This window comes from Phoca vitulina, unplaced genomic scaffold (assembly GCF_004348235.1).
Source record: "Phoca vitulina isolate PV1807 unplaced genomic scaffold, GSC_HSeal_1.0 scaffold12, whole genome shotgun sequence".
Classification (NCBI taxonomy): domain Eukaryota; kingdom Metazoa; phylum Chordata; class Mammalia; order Carnivora; family Phocidae; genus Phoca; species Phoca vitulina.
In genome coordinates this window covers 4,459,134-4,484,423 of record NW_022589715.1, presented here as the reverse complement: position 1 = coordinate 4,484,423, position 25,290 = coordinate 4,459,134, and the positions used below count along the sequence as shown (strand labels likewise).

The 25,290-nt window shown below is 37.0% G+C and overlaps 1 protein-coding gene across 4 annotated transcripts in view; it reads left to right on the top strand.

The window, feature by feature from the left end:
- The first annotated feature begins 2,955 nt into the window (after window positions 1-2,955).
- The window catches only part of PRKD3 (protein kinase D3), an 86,324-nt gene continuing 63,989 nt past the window's right edge, over window positions 2,956-25,290 (top strand). The window contains exons 1-3 of one of the 4 annotated variants that reach the window (XM_032410304.1): window positions 2,956-3,102; window positions 6,735-6,796; window positions 10,430-11,385. In XM_032410304.1, the coding sequence (XP_032266195.1) occupies window positions 11,098-11,385 (288 nt within the window). In that variant the 5' untranslated portion in view covers window positions 2,956-3,102; window positions 6,735-6,796; window positions 10,430-11,097. Of the gene's footprint in view, window positions 3,103-3,406; window positions 3,588-3,615; window positions 3,937-6,734; window positions 6,797-10,429; window positions 11,386-25,290 lie in introns of those variants that run through there. The other 3 variants (XM_032410303.1, XM_032410305.1, XM_032410306.1) reach the window with 3 other exon arrangements.

Sequence of the window (25,290 nt, the reverse complement as noted above, 5' to 3'; positions counted from 1 at the left end):
CATTTATGCATTATTTTGTCCTTCCTGGAGAAACATATTTTGCAACCATAAAGGTAAACAGGAATTACTGGGGATGAGCAAAGCAATCGTTTTTTTATTACAGATTACCCGAATATTAAATTTTAAGGACACTGTATGAAACCTGAGGTATAGTTTATACAGTAGCCTCTCCCTTTAATTACCAGATTTTTTAACTCCTTTTAGTTGAGCCCTCCTTACCACAATTGATTATATACTACATTATATTGGTAGCTATAAACGTGAATATCTACAAATATATTTTTAACATCAAATGGTAAGTTACATAAAGCTAAATATAAGTGCATATAAAGAAAAGGGAGAGGTTATGTGTAATAAACAGAGAAAGCTATATAAAAATAGATGAATGTGCCTGGTTCAGAGCTGATGTTCAATAAATGATAAATATTACTAGCTTTTATATCCAAGCAGAAGACCATGGTCTTCTACAAGTTCAGTAGGGGGAACTTGTAGAGAGAATCCAGGTGGATCTGATGTACACTCAGTTTATAATAAAACCTGATAAATGACATGAGAATGATCTATCAAGGGCTGTAAGAACACATAACAATTACCGAGAGCCTGCAAATCGGAGAAGACAGTTCCAAGGATGTAACAGTTCGAGCTAGTCTAGGAGACTGAAGTCTCTTGCAGTAATCCAGATGTGTGAGTTGTTGGGGGGGGAGGGGTTCTGGTTTAGGGTAGTGGCAGTGGAAACTGAGGAAGGTCATTTTGAAGGATATATAAAGTGTGTCTCTGCTGATTAAAAAAATAGATACTAATGCATTTTCTCCCACAACTATTTTACTCTGTAGTGACACCCAAATGCTTTCTGCACTTTTCACCTATGTTTCAACATCATGAAAAAAAACCAAAAAAACAAAATAATTTTTTCAGTAATCACATTCCATAAATTAAACCCAGCCGAAGTTTTAAAATAATGAGCATTTCCTCTAGTAGGGGCCTTAGCAAGTCATCTTTTTCTCCTTTTAGGATTCTGAATTAGGTAACTCTGCTCTCTTAAGTCACAAGTGTTGACCCTCTTCGCTTGTATCAGATACACATCTGAATGATTGTGTCACATGGCATTGAATACAAGGGAGGCCAGTGAATGTGGGACCAGACTTGCAACTGTAGTCCCAGAAGAGGAAGATTGTAAGCTTCCAATTTTCATAGGCCACCACCAAGAAATAAAATCTTTTCCATCATGGTCACTCTCTCAAGGCTAAAAAAATCTCACATGGGAATACATTTACTTATTAAACCAAATCTTAATCACTGCAATGCTTTTGGAATAGGAATAAAACGCCTTGACAAAATTGTAGTTCATGTCAAGCAAAAACTACAGGTACAAAGATAGTCTTACACTAAAATATATTGTTGAAAGATTCATCTAAAGTGGAGGAGAGAATTTTATTTTTAAAATGAGAAGCAGAACAGTGGATATATACATATTTTTTTCTCTCACACAAATCCTTAAATCTCTATATAATGAGCTTGATTCGCTTAGAAAAGTTACTTCTAGGAAGAGTAACTTCTGTCTCTTTAAGGACCACGAGAGAAAATGGAAGTCACTAGTGAGATGGGACTGGCTGTAAACTGCTCCAATGAGGTCCTGGGAATCTTGCTGAGAAGAGAATATTTGGGGCTGGACTAAAACGTCTGTTGGGAAGTGGAAGGAAGAAAAAGGCAAAGTTAAGTAAGAGCGTTCCTTAAAAAGAATGTAGACTCGAGTGGATTTACTTTCAATTTTAAAATAAAACAATAGCAGAATAAGACTAAATATAAAATATTAGATCAAATTAGATGCATACTACGGGATATGGGACATTTAGCAGCTTCCAATTCCTGAGAATATTTCAGAAATGTCTTTTCGAAACAATAGCTTCAGAGTAGATCAGAGTTATACACAATTTTACTTGCCCCATCTTTAATATAAATTATTTAAAAATTCCCATTTCTTAAGTTTAAATACAAGAACATCCGTCAAATTGATGACTTAGTATAAAACAGAGGGACCCACTTAACTTTCTTTTCTTTCTGTTCTCAGAAGCTGCCGTAGACCACTGCGTGGGGATGGATGGATTGTTGACAGCAGCTCATCCAGCTTGTTTCAATATATTTCACTTAAGTATTTTTGAGATAAAATACTGACAAAAGGAGAACGAGGTCCTTTCTGGGACAATAACTGTCAGCTGGTCAGGTTTTCCTCTTACATGAAAGTTATAATTTACCACATAGTGTATTTTCCCTCTAGATCCTCCATCCTGACACCCACCCTCCCCCTTCCCCGGGCATTGTTACGCTCGTTTCCCTGGACGTGGAAGCGTAGGTTCGTGATTCTTGACTGCACTTCACTTTGATGGTAGGCGACACCCGCGAGTTGAATGATAGACAAATAGGAAACACAAAACACACTGAAAGTAACCACTTCAGTTTACTCTGCTTAGATGAAGGGCTCTGGATGTCTCTGCCTCGGGTGCGGAATGCCCGGGGCTGCGGCGCCAGGCGGCCACCTGGGAGGCAGGCCCGAGGGAGGAAAACGTGGCGAGCAGGGAGAAGGGCGCTCAGGGTGGAAACTGCTCTCTGCTGTGGACCCCTTCCAAGTCCCCCGTTCAAGTTGTCACCTCTTGGTTCCTTGCCACCGTGGCGTCTGTCAGAGCGGACGAGAAAAGAGAAAAAGGCAATGATGGGGCTCAAGTACCATGTGTAACTGGTTTAAATACACGGTCGCGCCCCGCTCCCCCGCGCCCACGGAGACACAGGGACGTCCGAGGGCGCAGAGCTCCCGCTGCCCCTGCACGGTGCAAAGGCACAGTGACATCCCCGCGCCGCTACCACCCGCTCGGGCCCGCCCGGAAACTACAGCTCCCGGCAGGCCCCGCGCCGGCCGCGCGCCCCCGCCCCGCACGCCCCGGCCCCCCCCTCCCCCGGGCCTCAGGACGGGACGGGGAGGAGGGAGGGAGGAAGGGGCGCCAGCGGCGGGCGGGATCCTGCGAGGCGCGTGAAGCCTCGCTGGCGCCTCGTCTGGGATCCAGACGCTGGCGGCTGCGGAGTTTCTCACGACCGGCGGAGCTCGCCTCTGTAAGTAGTCGCCTCAGGGAGCGCGGATCAGACACCGAAAAAGTTAGCGCCGCCGCGGCCGCTGCTTTGTTCTCGCGGCCCGTCGGGTGAGGCGGCGGCGGCCCTTCCCCCACCCTCCCGCACGCGGCGGCGGCGGCGGCGGCGGGACTCGGGACTCGGGCCCCGCGCGGGGCTGGGCGGCGACCGCCGGCGCTGGGCGGGAAGTTGGCGGAGCGCGCGGCTGGAGGAACTGGCGGGGGGCGCCGCGGCGAGCGGGGGCGCCCGCGCGGCCGCCTGACGGGGCAAGTTCCGGCGTGGGCGCGGAGGCCAACTTGGGTCCGCGCTCCGCGGGCGACCACCGCCCGCGACCGCTTCGGGAGCCGGCTCTTTCGGGGTGCCTCCAGCTGGCTCCCGACGCCAGACCGGCCACAGTCAAGCTGCCGAATCCGGGATGAGCCTTTTTTTCTTTTCATTTCATCACTTCGTCTTGTAGCCGTCTCAAAGGAGTGAGTAAATGGTGCTTAGAAAACGTGTGAGCCCCCACCCCAGTTTCCTGACTGTGCTTAGAGTTTTGCAAGTTGCAGCCTTGCTCTGAGTTGTTCTTACCCCCGGGAGGTTTTTCTTGAGATGAAACGCTGAGGAGTGCGACTGTTTCTTTGAGCAGTAACAATAACCACATACTACTCGATTGCCAGTTGGATATTTTGTTTGAAGTCGTCGCAGCATAGGCCTTGCCGACTGCAGGCACGAATATAAATCAAGCGACAAGCGTGTGTGAGACCTGCAGACTTTTCCATATACAGATTGATGGCTTGGACATAACTGTCTCTTCAACCACACCCATCCCCACAGGAAGTAAGATATCGGTGTCATCTTTGATAAGGAAGGATAAGTTACACCCTGAACGACTAGTCTGTACTACACAGCTTTAATGAGCTGTAGCCGCAAATGAAACAAAAACTTTTTAAATGCCTTAATCTGTACCCTAGAAAATGCTGTATTGTATTACTCTGACACAGCTTCTACTTTGTACTTAATGTTGCAGTTCTTTCCTACATTTTGAGCGACAGTGATTTCGCTTAGATCAAGTTTACTTACCAACTTATAATGCGTCGAGGTCGGGGAATACCTCTGGATTTGCTGCTGAGGACATCCATAAAGTTCCCTGACCTAGCTCTGGACTTCTGAGTTTTATTTTATCGAAGAACTTTTTCTTCCTCCCCTGTTAGGATCTGAATTGAGAGTAAGCATGAAAATTCAGCCAAAAAGAAGTTTCAAGTTTTAGTAAAAGTATTTTAAACATGTCACAGAAGCCTTCATGTTAGGTTTTGCTTCAGTGGGTAATATAGATGTGGTAGACCTGATCAGAAAAGCTTGGAGTATTTGACAAGCCAGTTTCCATACTAAGTTCTGTAATTTGGTGGATAGCATTTCACTTTTTAGGATGACTCACATTCAAGATGTTGACTGTTTCATATCTTGAGACTAATTTTTTTAAGCATCTCAGATAGTAGTGAGTCTTTTAGATACCCAAATTTTATAAGCTTTCAGTTTCAACAGATGACCTCTTTAAAATCGAAATTTCTCTCAGTGGGTTGTTTTTAACACTGGCATATGCAAAAAAGGCTTTAATAAATCAAGCTTTTGGACATTAAAAATTTAAAATTACATTAGGATTGAAAAAACCTCATTTAAATGCACTTTTAAGGGACATTTTCTCGTCTTTTAAAAAGACTTTCTAAAATTGATGAAAATATTACCGTATTGAAATTAATTGCTCATTTTTAAAAGAAACTACTTTTACAGAACTGGCTGTATGGGGAAATTATTTGCTAGTACAGATTTTTATTTGGTTTAGTAATAATCTTATGGTTCACAGCCTTCTGTGCTGGTACTACTTTTGAGTCTCCGATTATGTAATTTAAATTGAACTTGTATGTGTGCCTCTTTGGAGCAGTGGAAAAATTTGAGATGATATACTTAGGAGATGTTTTAATTTTAATTTTAGTGCAGAAAAAAAGTTTTCTCCACTTGTGTGGTTAGTTTACAGTGACATTGTGTGAGAAATTGCTCATTGGCTGTTAGCCAGTCAGATTTCTCAGATACCACTGGGGCAAAGAGAGGCGATGAAGGTCCATCAAGCCCAGCATAGATTGATACAGCATTGGCCAGATTGGCAGACTGTAATCTTATTATGGGATAAACTTTTCAGTGCCTGAGCAGAGAGCAGACATGGTGTGCTCTCTGTACTCTCTCTGAGAGTGGAAGGACCGAGGTTCAAATATCGCTGGTCCAGATGAGCAGAATTTTAGCAGCAAACAATTTAGTTGAATGCTGAGCTCTTAGGAAAAGTATTATATTAACCTAAGGTAGTAGTTATATTTTTGAAAATATATAAATAGATGTCGGGATTGCTACGGACTACGATTTAAAAAACCGAACACAGTTATTTGAATTGTTAATGCAGTATACAATATAAAAACAACACTGGGATTATTAAGCCAGGTCAAGCCTGTGTCAAGGCAAAACATAGACGTTGACTACAGGACAGTCATCAGGATTGCCCTGAAAAAGGCCACGTGTTTTTTTACGTGCTAAAGGAATACGTGTACATGTCAACAGGAGGGAAAAAAAAGACCCTCCATTCATTAGCATTCCTAGCACACAAAACTCAGTGGAACCAGGACAACCCATGACTGGTAGGAAGTCATGGTAAATATTATGCTATTCGGGATAGGAAAAGCATTTTACCTCTTTAGGCTTTACTGATTACAGAAAGGACACTGGCTATACTAAATAATGAGCTTCCTTTTGAAGTATTTAAGAACTGGATTTGTTTTGTCTTCCTGGAATCCTCTTCCCTCCTCTCTCTCCTTCCCTGACTCCTACTTATCCTTTAGGTCTTAGCTTAAGCACCACTTCCTTAAGGTCACCTCGCGTGAGACCCCGGTTTAAATTAGGTCCTTTAAGTATACTTTGTCATATCGCTTTTTTTATTTTGTAGTTAACTTGCTATTTATGTGAATGGTACTTGTTTAATATGTGTGTCCCACATCACACTGCAAGCTCTAGAGAGAGCAGTAGCCATGTCTGTTTTGGTTACTGCCATATAACCACAGTGTCTCTAGTAACAGTCTGGCAGATAATAGGCACTCAGTAAATGTTGAATGAAATGCTGCTATTTGAGCTTCTAATTCGAGGCTTTGCTAAATTATGAGATATGTACATGCAGGGGGGAGGTAGGGGAGTGAGAGAGAAAGGTAGATCAACTTGTGATGTTACCATAAAGTAATGGACCTGTTTTACCTTGTCTGTAGTAATAGGGCAGGGTGGGCTCAAGATTCCTTTAATATTTCATCTTTTGATTCCATTCAACAGTGGTGATGGATATATAAGCTCATTTGAATTGGATATGTGACACATAACTCCCCAAAAGAATATTTGAAATGTTCCAAATAAACATACTAGAAATGCTTGCCAACTCATAGCTGCTAGAAACAAACATATCTAATTGATATACAGTTTATAAATTAGTAATTGTCTTGTCTCAGTTTTCCTAATTGAAACATAAAGACAAAATAAATTATAGTTATTAGATTTTTTTTGATATTAATCTTAATATTTTTCATCCTACATCTTGTTGCATCTTACAGAGCAAATCAGGGTTCCATAAAATAAAAGGAGAGAGAAGACAGATGGGATGAGTGGGCAGAAGGTAATATGACAGCTCATTTAGTTTCTTCTATTTGTTTTCATGCTGAAACTTTAAAAAATATTTTTATACAAAGTGTAACATAGTTTATTAATAGTTATCAATAGTTCTGACAGATTGGCTGATTGTATTATTACTGTTATTTGGCTAACATTAACAGGTATAATAAAATGAAAATTTAGTGGGAAGACATCCATTGAAAATAAATTATTACTGAAACACAGCAGCATCTTGTATTTTGAAGTATTTAACCTGAATACAGTATTATTCGTAGATATTTTATTACCTTTTTTATGATAGTTGTTCAGCTTTTGAAACTACTCGAGTTGTATATGTTAAGTAGCTCATCTCAGGAGGAAACCTGTTCTGTTGTTAGGCTGTTGGAGGTGGAATGAAATAGTAGAAAGAACGTGGGCTTTGGAGTCAGGGAAACTTTTGTTTGAATCCGAGTTCCATCTCATATTAGATGTGAACAAGGAACTTCTCTGAAACTCTGGTTCCTTTTCTGTAAAACAGAGTCAAACAAATCCCCTCGGGTTGTTGTAAGGATGTCATGATGTATCATATCTCAGTTGCAGCGTTTAGCATAAATTATTATTAATTATTAATTCTTTCATGTAATTACTATGAAAATTATTGGAAGTTACTGAGCACTTCATTGTAAACCAGGTCCTGTTGAAGGTACTTTATATGCAGTAGCTCTATCCTCATAACGTCCTGTGAGGTAAACAAGTACTGCTGTTACCTTCATTTTACTTCTCTGTGGTGATACTGAGTAAAGCCGATTATTCTCTTAACACCTTTTCAAATATTTGAAGACCATTATTCTGTTTAGCTTTGTTAAGCATATATTTGTCACACGACATTGTCTTAACCCTTATCTGGATACATGCTTTTATTATTTTTAATCAGTATAGCTCTTAAAAATGTGGAGTGTAGAAATGAATGCAATGGTAATGTAGGCTGACTAGCAACAGAGTTTACAGACTGACGTTGATATGTTCTCAGGGTCCGAGGGAGTTAGATTTGCACTGGTTCTTTTAGTCACCGATTAGCAGCCCTTGTTAAACTCTTAGGTGGCTAACTCCACTTATGAACAGCTTCTAAGTGAGCACTTCATTTCTTCTCCATTGCACTTTTTACTTTTGAAACTAAATGTAAAGCTTTACACTCACCCTTGTTACATTTCACTTTAATTTTAGTTTGTTTCTCCTGGATTGTACACTCTGGGGATTTTATAAGCATGTCTTCTGTGTCTTTATCTTATAAATAATCAAAATCAATGTAGGCCAAGGACAGAGTTCCAGGGCACATCCCCTAAAGACTTCTTTCATCTAGGTTGATATAGACCAGTAAACTTACCCAGCTACACTAATATCCAACTGACACTCAAACAACTTATTTGCAAAAACAGCGTAAAAAACCATCTTGAATACTGTTTTGGCCAGAATACACTTTTTTCCCCTGGCTTTGCTAATTGTGTGATCTTGGGCAAGTACTTTAATTTCTAAGACTGTTTTTTCAACTATAAAATAGGTTGTTGCAGAGGATTAGATGAAGTAACACATATGAGGCGTTTAGAACAGTGTCTGACAGATAGTTGGAGCTCAGTGACCACAAGTTATTATTTTTCTTTCCTGCATCTAAGAAGTGTGGTAATCAGTCTCTTTCAAGATGTAAATGTATTGGATTTGGCATTATTTGTTTGAATTCATGCTATCATCTAGTGATTATTATATTCTTTTTTAAGTATTCAGAAACCACTTGTTTTCATAATCTATTCTCAGATTTGACTAAAGATTAATATTAAGTTTATATGTCTGTGATTTCTGGAATCCACTTCCCCACTCCTCCAGCTCATAAAATTTGAAGCACCTCTGACCCATCTCCAGGCCCTGATTGTTTCTTTCTGAGCTCTTTCTCCAAGATTATAGGAGTCAGCTTTGTGATTATACTTGCTAATTGCTTTAGCAGCATAGAATGAATTGCATCTGGAACCAAAGACTTGCACTCATATAAAGTTGTTTTAGTCTCTCATTCACCAGGCTTGGGTTTCGGTTCTCATTGCTCTTCTACAACTTTAGTTTAAAAACTGAGAGAAGATAAGCAAAATAAAAGTTGAGCAATTCTGCCTTCTCTGCGTGCTCTCTCAACCTTAACAACATCCTCTCTGAGCAGTGATTCTCTCAGTTCCTTGTTCTCTTTGATAAATAATGTGTTATTGTGGAGACAGCACTTGGTAAGAAGGTATAGAGACTTAGGTACTAATTCCCACTCTGCCTCTTTTTTTTTTTTTAAGATTTTATTTATTTTTGCTAGAGAGAGAGAGACCAACCATAAGTGGGGGGGAGGGGCAGAGTGAGAAGCAGGCTCCCCGCTGAGCGGGGAGCCCGATATGGGACTCAATCCCAGGACCTGAGATCATGACCTGAGCTGAAGGCAGACGCTTAACCAACTGAGCCACCCAGGTGCCCCTCCCCCCCACCACTCCTCCTCTTAATACCCATGTGATGCTGGGCACATTGCTTTATCTGCTTGTGCTTCTGTTTTTTCATCTGCAGAAATCATATTTGTCTCCAAAGATATGCATGAGGTAAAGTATGTAAAACATTTATAAGATGTTAAGTGCTGTACCATATAAGTTGGAATAATATTTATTTGAATATAGTTATAAAAGTTTTTGTTATCTTTAAGCAATTTTTTCTAAGCCTTAGTTTTTCCTGAGCTTTCAAATTCCTGTTACCATATCTGTATGTTTTTGCTCTTCTGTTATGTTCATCCTAATTTATCTAGCCCCATTAACTACTCTCCAGAGAGTCATTCTGCAGCCACATTGGATGCTTCACTCTTTTTCATCATTGGAATTGTTTACAGGTATATGTGTAAAATTTAGAAAGATCCCTTCTGAGCCATTTCCCTTAGGCCATCAGGGTCATACCTTTTGTTTTTGAACTGTCTCTTGTAAACTGTGATACATTTGTAACTGAGCCTAGTGCTCTCTCTTTTTTTACTTTCAGAAACCCTTTATAATAAGATCACTTTCTCCTGTGATCCTGTCATCAATACATCGTTCACATTATAACTGTGCATAGTATGTTCCCTTCTGCTTCCTTAGCTTTCTGAAAGAAATCTGTCAACAAAGCAAGTCAACAATCATATTTTGGCAGAATTAGATTTTTTGATATAAAAAAAGAATACTTTTGACGTGTCTTTAGTAGGACAGTATTATACATCTTTTGTATGGCTGAGTGGTTTGTACTTTAGTTCTATGACAGTGTCCATTTTAACCTTCTTTTAGTCCCTTCTATTTTTCGTTGTTTCTCTCCTAACTCAGTTGTATATTTGTGGAATAAAAGTGTTTGATCTTCAGGTTTCAGGTATTAGTGAGGAGTGCCAGGGACTTGGTGGTGGTGGTGGTGGTGGTGAGCAGGAGGCTCTCCCTAAAATTATACCTCTAGGAAAATAATGTCTCTGTTAACTAGACCCCCCCCAAAATGGCTACCCATTAGGATTCTTGGTGAATTACAAACATACAACCAAAACTTACCATTTAAAAAAAATACAGGGATTCTTGGTTTTTTAAAATAATGTCAAATGAGTATAAAATATTAAGAGTGTTTTTAAAATTCCTTCCAGGCTGACTGCATTTCAGAAAGCATCAACTTTTCTCAGTGGACCCATTCATCAAGTGAAATATGCCTGTACTGTTTTAAAAAGTTTTGTGCTTCATCATGGAAAAATTTGCCCCCCCAAAAATGAAAGTAAAGACATTTGAAAAGGTGATTTAAGGTATGGACATTTGAAAAAGTGTCCCATCAAATCAGTAAACCTCAAGATAAGGGTTAAATAGATTAATCCTAAACACTTATTTTTTAAACCAGGAGGATTTCATCTTAATAGAAAAACAACTTTTATTCACTATGTATTTTCTGAAATTAAAAGAGAGAGACAAGAGTAGACTTAAAAGAAAATAAATGAAGATGGTTAGTAAAGAAGCAATGTCAACTCTTTTCTGATGAGGAAAATACAGTGATGTTAAATCCTTTCCAAATCTCTGGTTGTGGTCCTAAAGACAAGACTCTTTTTTGATGGGACTGATACTAAGGGAAGTAGGACCTTTTGTGTATTCAACTCACAGTTGTAGAAGTTGCAATCATTGGCATGAGTGGCTTAAAAGAGGAAATAAAGAAGTTTTCAATTAAATCCAAAAGTACAGTCATTTTTTTACTGCTGTGATTTTAAAAGCCTCTTCATAACCACTGAAAAAAAATTGACAACTATTTTAAAATATTAAAGAAAGGCAGATGTCTGCAAACAATTCCCCTCCATCAGCCCAGAAGTCTGTATTACCTGCAACTCTTCCTGCTGTGCTTCCAGCTCCTTCTCCGTGTTCAAGTCCTAAAACAGGACTCTCTGCCCGACTCTCTAATGGAAGTTTCAGTGCGCCATCACTCACCAACTCCAGAGGCTCAGAGCATACAATTTCATTTCTGCTGCAAATTGGCCTTACACGGGAGAGCGTTACCATCGAAGCCCAGGAACTATCTTTATCTGCTGTCAAGGATCTTGTGTGCTCCATTGTTTATCAAAAGGTACCGTGCATGCTATTTATGTCAATAGTTTTTCTAATTAATATTGTATCTAACGCCTTCCTATAAGTTATACATGCAACAGTGAGTTAACATATATGGATCAATTGTTTATATCCTAATTTGGATCATTTTGGTAGAGTGCTAATAGATTAGAAGCCTAAAGTCTGAAATTTCAGATTCTAACAACTGGAGCCTTTATCCTAACTTTAAAATACTGCCTATTTATTTTTTCTTTTAAGAGCAGGAAAATCATATAAAATCAAGAGGACTTGAGAAATCTCATTTGTTTTTAGAGAAAACAGGAGGCAGAGAATACAAGGCATCCAGGTGGCTTACCAAAAGGATGGGACACAGCTGTGGCTGAGTCCCAGGTCCACACCTGTTTTTCCTAGGTGGCTCATATTCTGCACTCTTTTTTGTACCTTCTTCCTTCCCTTTAGGTCTTGATTTCACCTATACTGCCATTTAATATGAGAAGACCACTCTCTCTTGCTTAAAAAAATTGGTAAATGAGTTTTGCATATATGACAATATAAAAAAAATTTGAAATTGAGGGTGGTTTTATTTTGTTTCCCTTTTGCCTACCTCCTGCCCTATACTATACCATTTTTTAAGGAACCTTAACTAAATGTCTTTAATAATCTTGATTTGATGGATAAGTGGGTATGTTCTCTATTTTGTTATAGAACTATATGTTTAAGTAGTAAGAATTGGTTACATTTTATTTTTAATGGACTGAGCATATGTTTCAGATGTGTTTCAAACAAATTAGTGTACTTTTTATTGGAAAAATCATATCAGGTGAGAATAATATATTTGTATTTAGGCTCCTCATTTTACTGTTTTTGTTTTAATTTCTTATGCTTTATATGATTTGTTACTATCTTCTGATGTGGAAGTAATTAACAGTCTTAAAAAAATGTTATGTGGTTTGTAGAAATAGCCTATGCCTCCTGTGTGGTAACAGTAACTTGTCTATTGAAATGTAGCCTAAAGATTCACTTTCCTTTTGTAGATCTGTAGAATCATCTGCGTGTCTTTTAAGGATTTTTGCTTTTATTTTCCCTTTCATTAAATGTTATAAGGGTTTTTCACAAATATCTTGGCAACTAGGTTTTTAATTTAAAGATAAGAATTTATCTTAACTACAATTTGTAACTTGAATGTTTCCTTTTTATTTGAGCCTATAGAAATTTATAACTAATATTTTGGTAGAATCTGTATTATTGTTTTCAATCTTAACAAATTTCATTTCGTTCTTATATTCATACAGAGGCATACTGATTTTCTACAGGATTATTTTAGAATTCATGTTACTTCATCTTTAATACAGATGTGAGATGTGGGTCAGATGGGTTAACTCTTAGGAAACTAGATTAAACATCATAATCCATGAAAAAATACAGTGATACCAAGGAAATAGGATAGAGCTGGAAAAATAACTCAGGGTAAACTTTATATAGATATAAAATAGAATTATTGATTATAGAGATAGCCAGCATAAAAGGAATATCATAGTAAACTGAATTTGAATCAATATTATAGTGAAATGGGGATGTATTTGGCAAAAATATATAGTATATATAGGCATAAGCATATTACACATTCCTTTTGACATTTGCTGGGATCCTAACTGTTGTTTAAGTGTAGTGTAAAAGAGTTTTGAGCTTGAAACTAGGTCAGCTGTATTGTTTATTTACTGTATAACTTTGCACAAGTGATTTGACTTCCCTGGATTATAGTTTCCAAATCTATCAAATGATTGAGTTGGGATGATTTCTGGTGTGTAATTCCAGCAGTGAGATTCTGAATCATTTAATCTAAATTTGGGTCTTCACTGCTAGAGACAGATAAAAGAGAAAGGAGTTTCAAGGGATGACCTGTTTCAGGCTAAATCAGAGAAAAATCTTAAGGGAACCAGCTCAGATCCTAAGATTTTCTAGAGATGTTTCATGGATCCCTAACTCATCTGGAGGATGGAAAAACCTGTCAGAAGTTCTTTCTCATTTTTACCTTTCCTGTTGTCTTGGGCACTTGCTCATCAGTCATCCATTTTACACATGTACAGCTCCAGGTTTACTGCCAGGACTGTCATGGGCACACCTGCTTTTCTTTTATCTATTCTTAGTAACTGCATCTACCTGAACCTTCTAAAAGATAGGGTACTGGTTAAATTTTAGGAAATAGATTAATCAGATGTCCCTTCCCTCAAAAAGCTTAAAGTCTACTGAAGGAAACCTATTCACCAGAGTAAAACATAAAAAGTAGAAAGTGAAGTTACAGAGTGCCCTTCTCAGTTTGATAAAGGATGTAGAAGACTTGGAACAGAAAGTAACATTTCATTTGATACTTAATGAGCAAGATTTCAATAATATAGGAGGTGAGGAATACATTCCAGGCAAAAGAATCAGGAGGAGCAAAGATACAGAAAGGGAAAAGAGGAAGATTATAATAGGCAACATTTATTGAGTGCCTACTCTATGTCAGGAGCTTTACACGCACTTTCTAACTAATCTCACAAGTTTGTGGTGCATCTCAAACTGTAATGTGTATGCCAATCATCTAGTGATTGTATTAAGATGCAGATTTTGAATGAGTAGGTTTGGGGTGGGTCTGCATTTGTAATATACTCTTAGGTGGTATTGATGCTCCTTCTCCAAGGACCTCACTGAGTGGAATGGGTATAGGTGATATAATTGCTGCTGAATAAAGGAGGAAACTAAATTTCAGAGACATTTAATTACTTGCTGAAAGTCAGACTTCAAACACAGATCTTTTTTTTTTTTTGAGATTTTATTTATTAGACAGCAAGAGAGAGTGAACAGAGGTCGCACGTGAGCGGAGGGGAGGGGCAGAGGGGGAGGGAGAAGCAGGCTCCCTGCAGGGAACCACACGTGGGGCTGGATCCCAGGACCCCAGGACCATGACCTGGGCCGAAGGCAGACGCTTAACTGACTGAGCCACCCAGGTGCCCCCAAGCACAAGTCTTTTTTAACTTATAAATCTGTATCCTCTTTTCACTGCCCCACACTACCTTCCTCATGCCAAAGAAAAGTTTCACACTTGATTCCTGTAAGAGTGTAGATTTAACAAAGGTCTATGTGCAGCAACCCAACATGATCAGATTTGTGTTTTGGAAAGCTTAAATGTGTAACCAAGTATGACATAAAGTAAGGAGATCAGATAAGAAGCCATTGTAATAAAGATCTGAACTGAGATGGTTGGAAAGTGATGATGATATATTTGAAGGGTATTGGGAAAGTAGTGTTGGTAAAACTTAACAGCCTATTGGACATAGAGGAAGAGCAGAGGATGGAAGGGCAGCATGGGTGACTAGATGGGTGGTGATGCTGGTAACCAAGATAGAAAATTCAGGAAGAAAAGTAGCGTTTTTCTGGGGGAGATAATGGGACTGATTTTTATCAAACTTTAATAAGACAGAGTTCCTGTGTTCCAGAAATTTTTGAAGATTATGGCCCTAGTGTTCTGCTATGACTCTTGAAATGGAATCATTATTCCTCCAGAAGAACCTTCCCATCTCTCTCTTTTTTTTTTAAGATTTTATTTATTTATTTGACGGAGAGAGAGAGAGAGACAGCCAGAGAAGGAACACAAGCAGGGGAAGTGGGAGAGGGAGAAGCAGGCTCCCCGCTGAGCAGGGAGCCCGATGCGGGGCTTGATCCCACGACCCTGGGATCATGACCTGAGCCGAAGGCAGACGCTTAACGACTGAGCCACCCAGGCGCCTCCCCATCTCTCTTTTTATAGAGAAACTAACAAGGCTGAAAAGTGATGAAAAGAGCTCTTAGTTTAGGGGACCAGAAGAAAGGCCTCTAAAAGTTAGTGAAATAAACCCAGAGGGCAACCCAAGTTTTAAATTAAGCGAGGAGGGTTACCTGACCTATAATTTTATATTAATAATATTTAAGGTATTTTAAAATCTATTTTTAATGTAGTCATAATACCAAAGGTATATTCCGTCTATTTTACATTTTTTGCCATCCAAAGCTAACAATGTATTAGTAATAATTGACCACAGACATAAGGAATGGGAATTTGACCCCAGATTCAAGAATAGAGTTTACAAATTTACAGATTTGTAAGGCTTTTTAAAGTACCACTGTAGTGATCCAAGGTGTAGTTTGTGGGATTCTTTAAAAGTTTTTGCAGCTATTAAAAAAGGAAACATTTTGTGTGTACGTGGATGGGGGAGAGGGAGATCTGCAAGATATATAGGATATATAGATAACGTAAGTGCAGAACAAGGCATACTATGCTATCATTTTGTATTACACACACTTAAACATACATATGTATGCATACATTTAATTTCTTGATTGTTTTTATTTTTTTATTTTATTTATTTATTTATTTTAAAGATTTTATTTATTTATTTGACAGAGACACAGTGCGGGGCTCGATCCTAGGACCCTGGGATCATAACCTGAGCCGAAGGCAGATGCTTAACGACTGAGCCACGCAGGCACCCCTCTTGATTGTTTTTAGATGACTTTGGAAGGAGAGAGAGGTTTCTTCCAGGAAGGGAACTGGTGACTGGGGAATAAGAGTGAAAGGGAGATTTACATTTCATTGTATACCCTTGTGTGCCTTTTGAATTTTGTGCCTTATGCGTGTATTCCATATTCAGAAATAATATTTAAATATTTTTTAGAATGACAGTGCAATGATCTAAAAAGAATAACTATTACATTTTTAAATTATTTTACTGGGTAAGATTGGATTTTATAGTTTTTCTAGCACCTTTCAGACATTAAATAGAAATGTGCCATATAATATATGCAGTTATTTTTTTCCCTTAAGAGCTATTTTTATTAGGTGTTTGTTTTTAAAAAATCAGATAAGATAGAATTTACCTATAATAAAATCCATCCCTGTTGAGATCATAACTTTGATGAGTTTTAGCAATTTTATGCGGTTGTGCAACTATCACCCATTCAAGATCTAGAGCATTTCCATCAGCCCATAAGTTCCCTCTTGTACTTCTGCAGTCTCCTTTCCTCATCCTGGTCCTGGGCCACCACTGCTCTGCATTCTGTTACTATGGTTACACTTTTTTTAGATTTTCATATTAACGAAGTCATAGTATGTAGTCTTTTGTCCTGCCATCTTTCACATACCTCAGTGTTTTGTGTTTTTGTTTTTAATTCATCCATGCTGTTAGGTATGTCAGTAGTTCCTTTTTGTTGCTGAGTACTGTTCCATTGTATGGATATACTATACTTTGTTTATTCAGTCATCAGTTGATTGATATTAGAGTTTTTTCTAATTTGGGGGCATTATGAATAGAGTTGCTATGAACATTCTCATTCAAATCTTGATTGTAGATACATGTTTTCATTTCCTTGGGATAAATATTTAGGAGGAAGATGGCCATATCCTTGCCAACACTTGGTATTTCCAATCTTTTTAATTTAACTGTTCTGGTTGGTGTGTAGTAATATCTCCTTGTGGTTTTAATTTGCATTTTCCTAATGACTAATGAGATTGGTTATCTGTCCACGGGCTTAATTGCTATTCACATATTTTCTTTAAGTTCTGTACAGATTGAGGTATAAAAGTTCTTAAACATCTTAGATACAAGTTCTTATCAAATATAAAATATAGATATTTTCTTCCAGTCTGTGGTTTCTTTTCATCCTCTCTCTTTTTAATCTAAATAATAGTCTAAATAATCATCATTTTAAAGGCTACTGCATTCAGTCATCTTGAAGCATAAAGTTTACAACCAGTTTCTTATTTTGGTCATTTATGTTGCTTCTAATTTTTTTCCAGTTTTATGGAGATATAATTGATATATAAATTTGTATTAGTTTAAGGTATACAACATAATGATTTGATATGTGTATATTTAGCAGAATAATTACAATAAATGTAGTTAACATAATATCACCTCCCACAGTTAATTTTTTTCTTGTGATGAGAACTTCCAAGGTCTACTCTCTTAGCAGCTTTCAAATATACAGTAAAGAATTGTTAACTATACGCACCATGCTGTACATTACACTGCCAGAACTTATTTATCTTATAACTGGAAGTTTGTACCCTTTGACTACCTTCACTCATTTTCCCCATTCCTGCCCTCTGCCTCTGGTAACCATCAATCTGTTCTCTGTCTCTGTGAGTTAAGTTATATGAGATTCCACATACAAGTGAGATCATACGGTAGTTGTCTTGCTCTGCTTGACTTACTTCACTTAATAATGCTTTCAAGGTCCATCCATGCTGTCGCAAATGGTAGGATTTCCTTCTTTTTGTGGCTGAATAATATTCTATTGTATATATACCACAATATCTTTATTCATTCATCCTTGGATGGACATTTGGTTGTTTCCATGTCTTGGCTATTGTAAATAATGATGCATTGACATGGAGTACAGGTATCTATTAGAGGTAGTGATTTCATTTTCTTCAGATATATACCCAGAAATGGCATTGCTTGATCATATGGTAGTTCTCTTTTTAATTTTTTGAGGAACGTCCATACTCTTTTCTTTTTTCCTCATCCGTACTGTTTTCTATAGTGGCTGCACAAATTTAGATCCCACCAGTAGTGCACAAGGGTTCCCTTTCTTCCACATTCTCACCAACACTTCTTATCTCTTGTCCTATTGATGTTAGCCATTCTGACAGCCAGGAGGTTATATCTCCTTGTGGTTTTAATTTGCATTTCCCTGATGATTAGTGATGTTGAGGACCTCTTCATGTGCCTGTTGGCTACTTGTATGTCTTCTTTGGGGGAATGTCTATTCAGTTCTTCTGCCCATTTTTAAATTGGATTGTTGGGGCACCTGGGTGGCTCAGTCGTTGGGCGACTGCCTTCGGCTCAGGTCATGATCCCAGGGTCCTGGGATTGAGCCCCGCGTTGGGCTCCCTCCTCAGCGGGAGGCCTGCTTCTCCCTCTCCCACTGCCCCTGCTTGTGTTCCTACTCTCGCTGTGTCTCTGTCAAATAAATAAATAAAATCTTTAAATATAAATAAATTAAATAAATAGGATTGTTTCTTGTTATTTTTGTTTTTTTTGCCATTGAGTTATAGTTCTTTATATATTTTGGGTATTAAACCCTTATCAGATACATGATTGGCAAATACGTTTTCCACCTTCTGTGGTTGCGTTTTGATTTTTGTCAGTGGTTTCCTTGGCTGAGAAGAAGCTTTGTAGTTTGATGTAGTCCCCCTTGCTTATTTTTGCTTTTGTTGCCTTTCCTTTTAGTGTCAAATCCAAAGAATCATTGCCAAGAATGATATCAAGGAATTTATCCCTTATGTTTTCTTCTAAGAATTTTGTGGTTGCAGGTCCTACATTCAAGTCTTAAGTCCATTTTGAGTTGATTTTTGTGTATGGTGTAAAAGAGGTGTCCAATTTCATTCTTTTGCATTTGGCTGTCCCAGTTCTCCCAGCACCATTTATAGAAAAAGACTATCCTTTCCATTGTATATTCTTGATTTCTTTGTCATAAATTCATTGGCCATATATGCATAGGTTTATTTCTAGGCTCTCTGTTCTGTTCCATTGATTTATATGTCCATTCTTGTGCCAATACCGTACTGTTTTGATTACTATAGCTTTGAAGTATAGTTTGAAATCAAGAAATGTAAATGCCTCCAGCTTTGTTCTTCTTTCTCAAGATTGCTTTGGCTATGGGCGCCTGGGTGGCTCAGTTGGTTAAGCAACTGCCTTCGGCTCAGGTCGTGATCCTGGAGTCCCAGGATCGAGTCCCACATCGGGCTCCCAGCTCAGTGGGGAGTCTACTTCTCCCTCTGACCCTCTCCCCTCTCATGCTCTCTCTCACTCTCTCTCTCTCTCAAATAAATAAATAAAATCTTTAAAAAAAAAAAAAAAAGATTGCTTTGGCTATTCAGGTTCTTTTGTGGTTTTGTATAAATTTTAAGATTGTTTTTTCTATTTCTGTGAAAAATGCCATTGGAAAATAGGGATTGCATTGAATCTGTAGATTATTTTGGGTAGTAGGGACATTTTAATAATATTCTTCCAGTCCATGAACATAATATTTTTCCATTTATTTGGGTCTTCAGTTTCTTTCATTAATGTCTTATAGATACAATTTTTGGGTCTTCAGTTTCTTTCATTAATGTCTTATAGATACAATTTTTAGTGTGTAGATCTTTCACCTTGGTTAAATTTATTTATAGGTATTTTATTTTTGATGCAATTATACATGAGATTGTTTTCTTAATTTCTCTTTCTTATAGTAACTTATTAGTGTATAGAAAGGCAACTGATTATTGTATATGATTTTTGTATCTAGCAACTTCACTGAATTTGTTGATTAATTCTAACAAAATTTTTTGTTGGAGTGTTTCATGTCACCTACAAACATAGACAGTTTTACTTTTTCCTTTCTGATTTAGATGTCTTTTATTTCTTTTTCTTGCCTAATTGTTCTGGCTAGGACTTCCAGTACTATGTTGAATAAAAGTGGCAAGAATGGACATCCTTGTCTTATTCCTGATCTTAGGTTTTCCACTGAGTATGATGTTAGCTGTGGGCTTGTCATATACACCCCCTGTTATGTTGAGGTATGTTTTCTCTATACCTCACTTCGTTTAGAGTTTTTGTCATGAATTGATGTTGAATTTTATCAAATGCTTTTTCTGCATCTATCGAGATCACTTATTCTTATCCTTTATTATGTTAATATGGTATATCACATTTATTGATTCCCAGATGTTGAATTATTCTTGCATCCCTGGAATAAATCCCACATGATCATGGTATATGATCCTTTCAATGTGTTGTTGAAGTCAGTTTGCTTATATTTGTTGAGAATATTTGCATCTGTGTTGATCAAGAAGGTTGAGCTATAATTTTTTTTTTCCTTGTAGTGTTATTGTCTGTCTTTAGTATCAGGGTAATGCTGGCCTCATGAGCTTGGAAAAATGTTCCTTCCTCTTATATGGTTTGGAAGAGTTTGAGAACAAATGGTATTAATTCTTTAAATGTTTGGTAGAATTTATCAGTGAAGTCATCTAGCTTTTTTTTGTTTGTTTTGTGACGATTTTGATTACCAGTTCAATCTTTTTACTATAGAATTGGTCTGTTAATATTTTCTACTCGTTCATGATTCAGGCTTGGTAGGTTGTTCTAGGAATTTATCTATTTTTTCCAAGTGTCCAGTTTGTTGGTGTAAAATTATTTATAGTAGTCTTTTATGTTCCTTTGTATTTAAGTGGTATCAGTGTCACCTCTTTCATTTGTAATTTTATTTGAGTCCTCTCTTTTCTTTAAGCTAAAGGTTTGTTTTGCTTATCTTTTCAAAAAACTAGCTCTTAGTTTCATTGATCTTTTCTATTGTCTTTTTAGTCTCTATTTGATTTAATTTCACTATGATCTTTGTTACTTCTTTCCTTCTGCTAACTTTGGGCTTAGTTTGTTACTTTTCTAGTTCCTTGAGGTGTAAAGTTAGGTTGTTTATTTGAGATCTTTTTCTTCATGTACGGGTTTGCTGCTATGAACTTCTCTCTCGGAACTTATGCATCCCGTCAGTTTTGGTATATGTATTTTCATTTTCATTTGTCTCAAGGTATTTTTTTATTCTCTTTTGATCTCACCTTGACTAGTTGTACAATTCATGTTGTTTAATGTCCACATAGTTATGAATTTTCCAGGGTTTTTTTTTGTTTGTTTTTGTAATTGATTTCTAGTTTCATACCATTGTCATAGGAAAAGATGTTTAATATGATTTCAGTCTTCTTAAATTTATTAAGACTTGTTTTGTGGCCTAACATGATATGTCCTGGAGGATGTTCCATGTTTGCTTGAGAAGAATATGTATTCTGCTGCTTTTGGATGGAATGTTACAGTAAATGTTAAGTGTCTGGTCTAATGTATAGTTTAACTCCAGTGTTCCTTTTTTGATTCTCTGTCTGGGTGATCTATCCATTGTTGAAAGTGCAGTACTAAAATCCCTTTATTATTATGTAGTTGTCTATTTCTTCTTTCAAGTCCGTTAATATTGGCTTTATATACTTTATATATTTAGGTGCCCCTATGTTGGGTGCATAAATATTTGCAAAGATTATATCCTCTTGTTGGATTGACTCCTTTATCACTATATAATGACCTTCTTTGTCTCTTATTACAGTCTTTGGCTTAAAGTCTATTTTGTCTGGGGGCGCCTGGGTGGCTCAGTCGGTTAAGCGGCTGCCTTTGGCTCAGGTCATGATCCCCGGGTCCTGGGATTGAGCCCCGCGTCGGGCTCCCTGCTCAGTGGAGAGTCTGCTTCTCCCTCTCCCTCTGCCTACCTCTCTGCCTACTTGTGCTCTCTATCTGTCAAATAAATAAAGAAAATCTTTAAAAAAAAAAAAAAGTCTATTTTGTCTGATCTAAGTTAGTTTATGTACTTTTCATTATAATATGCTATATTCTTTGTTCTCTTAACAGTATCATTTGGAGAGCCAAAATTTCTAATTTTAATGAAGTACAATTAATTTTTTCCTTTATGGATAGTGCTTTTGTTTCATATCTAAAAAATATTTGCCTGAATGAAGATAACAAAGATTTTGTCCCCTGTTTTCTCCTGGAAGTTTCATAATTTCAGCTTTTATCTTTATAATCCATATGTTAGTTCTGTGGGACTACCACAGCTGCATGGCTTAAGCAATAGAAATTTTTCTGACAGTTTTTGAGTCTAGCTGTCTATAACTGAGATATCAGTAGAGTTTGTTCCTTCTGTGAGGGCTGTGAGTAAGAATCTGATTCATGCCTCTCTCCCAGCTTCTAATGGCCTCAGGCATTCCTTAGCTTATAGATGGTATTCTTCCTATGTCTTCATATTGACTTCTCTCTATAAATGTCTGTCTGTGTTGACAAATTTCCCCTTTTTATAAGGTCACAGTCCTGTTGGGTTAGGGCCCTCCTTAATGACTTCATTCTAACTGGATCATCTATCTACAGAAACCCTGTTTCCAAAGGTCACATTCACAGGTCCTGGGGGTTAGGATTTTAACATCTTTTGGAGGAACACAACTCAACTCGTAACAATCCATTTCAAAATAATTTTGGGGGGCGCCTGGGTGGCTCAGTGGTTAAGCGTCTGCCTTCGGCTCAGGTCATGATGGGATCGAGCCCCACATCGGGCTCCCTGCTCCATGGGAAGCCTGCTTCTCCCTCTCCCACTCCCCCTGCTTGTGTTCCCTCTCTCGCTGTGTCTCTCTCTGTCAAATAAATAAATAAAATCTTAAAAAAAAAAACAGTAAACAGCTTCCAACCCATTCATCTGAATTTATTTAAAAAATAATAATTTTTGTATATGGTGTGAGATAAAGGTTGAGCTTCATTTCTTTGCATTGGACATCAAATTTTTTCAGGATCATTTGTTGAAAAGACTATTCTTCCCTCACTGAATTACTTTAGGACCTTTATTGTAAATCAGTTAACCATACATTTTGATCTATTTCTGAACATTGTTTTGCTTTATTGGCCTATATCTGTGTACCCCTAAACTGATTTCACATTGTCTTGAATTCTTTAATTTTATAAAGACATGAGGTCAGGTGCATTAAGTCCTCCAACTTTGTTCTTTTTTCCAAAATTGTTTTGACCGGTCTGTGTCCTTTGCATTTCCATTAAAATCAACTTGACAATTTCTACAAAAAGAAAACCCTATAGAAATTGTGTACATCATTTTGCTGATGGTTTTGGTGCTATTATAAATGGGGTTTTGGTGCTATTATAAATGGGACTTTAAAAAAAATCTCAGTCTGATTTTTCATTTTATTATATAGAAATATTGTGATTTTTGTACATTGACATTGTGTCCTGCAACCTTGCTAAACTCATTTATTACTTCTAGTAACTTTAAAAAATTCTTTAAGATTCTCTATATAGATGATCTTGTCTTTTGTAAATAAAGATAGTTTTATGTTTTGCCTTCCAAAATTTCATTTCATTTTCTTGTTTTGTACTGGAGGCTAAACCTCCAGGACTATATTGCATAGAAGTGGTAAGAGTGGACATCTGTGCCTTGTTACCACTCTTAAAAGGAACAGCATTTGGTCTTCCACCATTAAGTTGCTTGTAAATTTTTTTAGATGTTCTTCATCAAGTTAAGGAAATTCCTGTCTATTCCTAGTTGGCTTAGACTTTTTATCTTGAATGACTGTAAATTTGTTAAATACTTTTTCTGTATCTGTGTATTTTTATCCTTTAGTCTGTTAATATTGATGAGGTATGTTGGCTTACCTTTGAATGTTAAGCCAACCTTGCATTCCTGCAGCAAACCCTCCTGGTCATCATATATTTATCATTTTTATACTTTTCTATATTTTCTTAATATTTTTCTGTCTAAGATAATGTGTTGGCCTGTAACTTTTTTTTCTTCTATTATCTCTGTGTGGTTTTGGTATCAGGGTAAAGTTGGCTTCACAAAATGAGTTTGGATGTATTTCCCTCCTGTTTTCTGAATAAATGTGTACAAAACTGTAATTATTTCTTCTTGACATATTTGGTAGAATTCACCAATGAAGCCATTTGTGCCTAGAATTTTTTTTATGAGAAGGTTTTTAACTCAATTTCTATTTCTTTAATGGGCATAGAACTATTCAGATTATCTATTTCTTTGTGAGTGCACTTTGGTAATTTGTGTCTTTAAAGGAAAATTTTCATTTCATCTGAGTTGGCAAATCCATTGGTGAAAGTTGTGTTTTATGTTCATTACCCTTTAAAGTGATTTCTCTATTATTGTCTGTTTTCAATTTTTTAATTTTCTTTTTTCTACCTTCTTTGAGTTTAACTTTATTTTTTCAGTTTCTTAAGGTGGAAGCTTGGGTCATTGATTTGAGTCTTGTCTTTTTTATAATGTGTCTAGTGCTATAAGTTTCCCTCTAATCACTATTTTAACTGCATGCCACAAACTTTGATATGTTGTATTTTCATTTACATTTTGTTTAAATTAATTCCTAATTTCTCTTGTGATTTCATCTGCGATCCATGGATTGTTTAATTTGGAAGCATTTGAAAAATTTTCAGATGTTTTTATGTTATAATGATTTCTAGTTTTATTTTAATTTTGGCCCAAGAATATAATTTCAATGTGTATAATTTGAGGGGTTTTATTTTTAATAGTGTAGGATTCTATCTTACACTACATTCTGAATGTTACTTATGCAGTTTTTTTAAATGTATATTCTGCTCTTGTTGAGTGAAGTTTTCTGTGAAGGTCAGGAAGAGTTGGTTGATAGTGTTTTCTTTATGGATTTCTTTTTACTCGTTCTACCATTTATTGAGAAAGGAGTATTGAAATCTGAGTATAATTTTAGATTTGTCTATTAGTCCTCTCAGTTTTAATTAATAGAGCTTAAAAACATGAAGCAAAAATTATTTGCATGCACATTTAGGATTTTTACGACCTTTGATATATTGATTTCTTTTTCAGTGTAAGTTTTTTTCCTTATCTCTGGTAATGTACCTTGTTCTGAAGTCACATTTGTGTGGTATTGATATAACCAGTCTTATTTTTTTCCCCAAAAGATTAGTGTTTGCATTGTGGTATATTTTTATATGTTTTTGCTTATATACTTTCTGTCTTCATATGTGAAGTGGGGTTTTTTGTAGATTACATATGTTTGGGTCATGCTTTTTAAATTCAGTCTGACAACTTCTGTTTTTTAAGTGCTTAAACCATTTATATTTAATATAATATTTAATATAGATGCATTTAAATGTATTGTTTTCTGTTTGTTTCTTCTGGTCTTGGGTCATTTTCTCTTCTTTTGAATTGAGTATATTCTGTAAGTCCATTTTATCTCCATTGTTGATTTATTCTCTTTAAAAAAATTTTTTCAGCAACTTCTCTAGTGCCAGGGTCAGTAGACTACATCTATGGGCCAAATCTCACCCACCATCTCTTTTTGTGAATAGAGTTT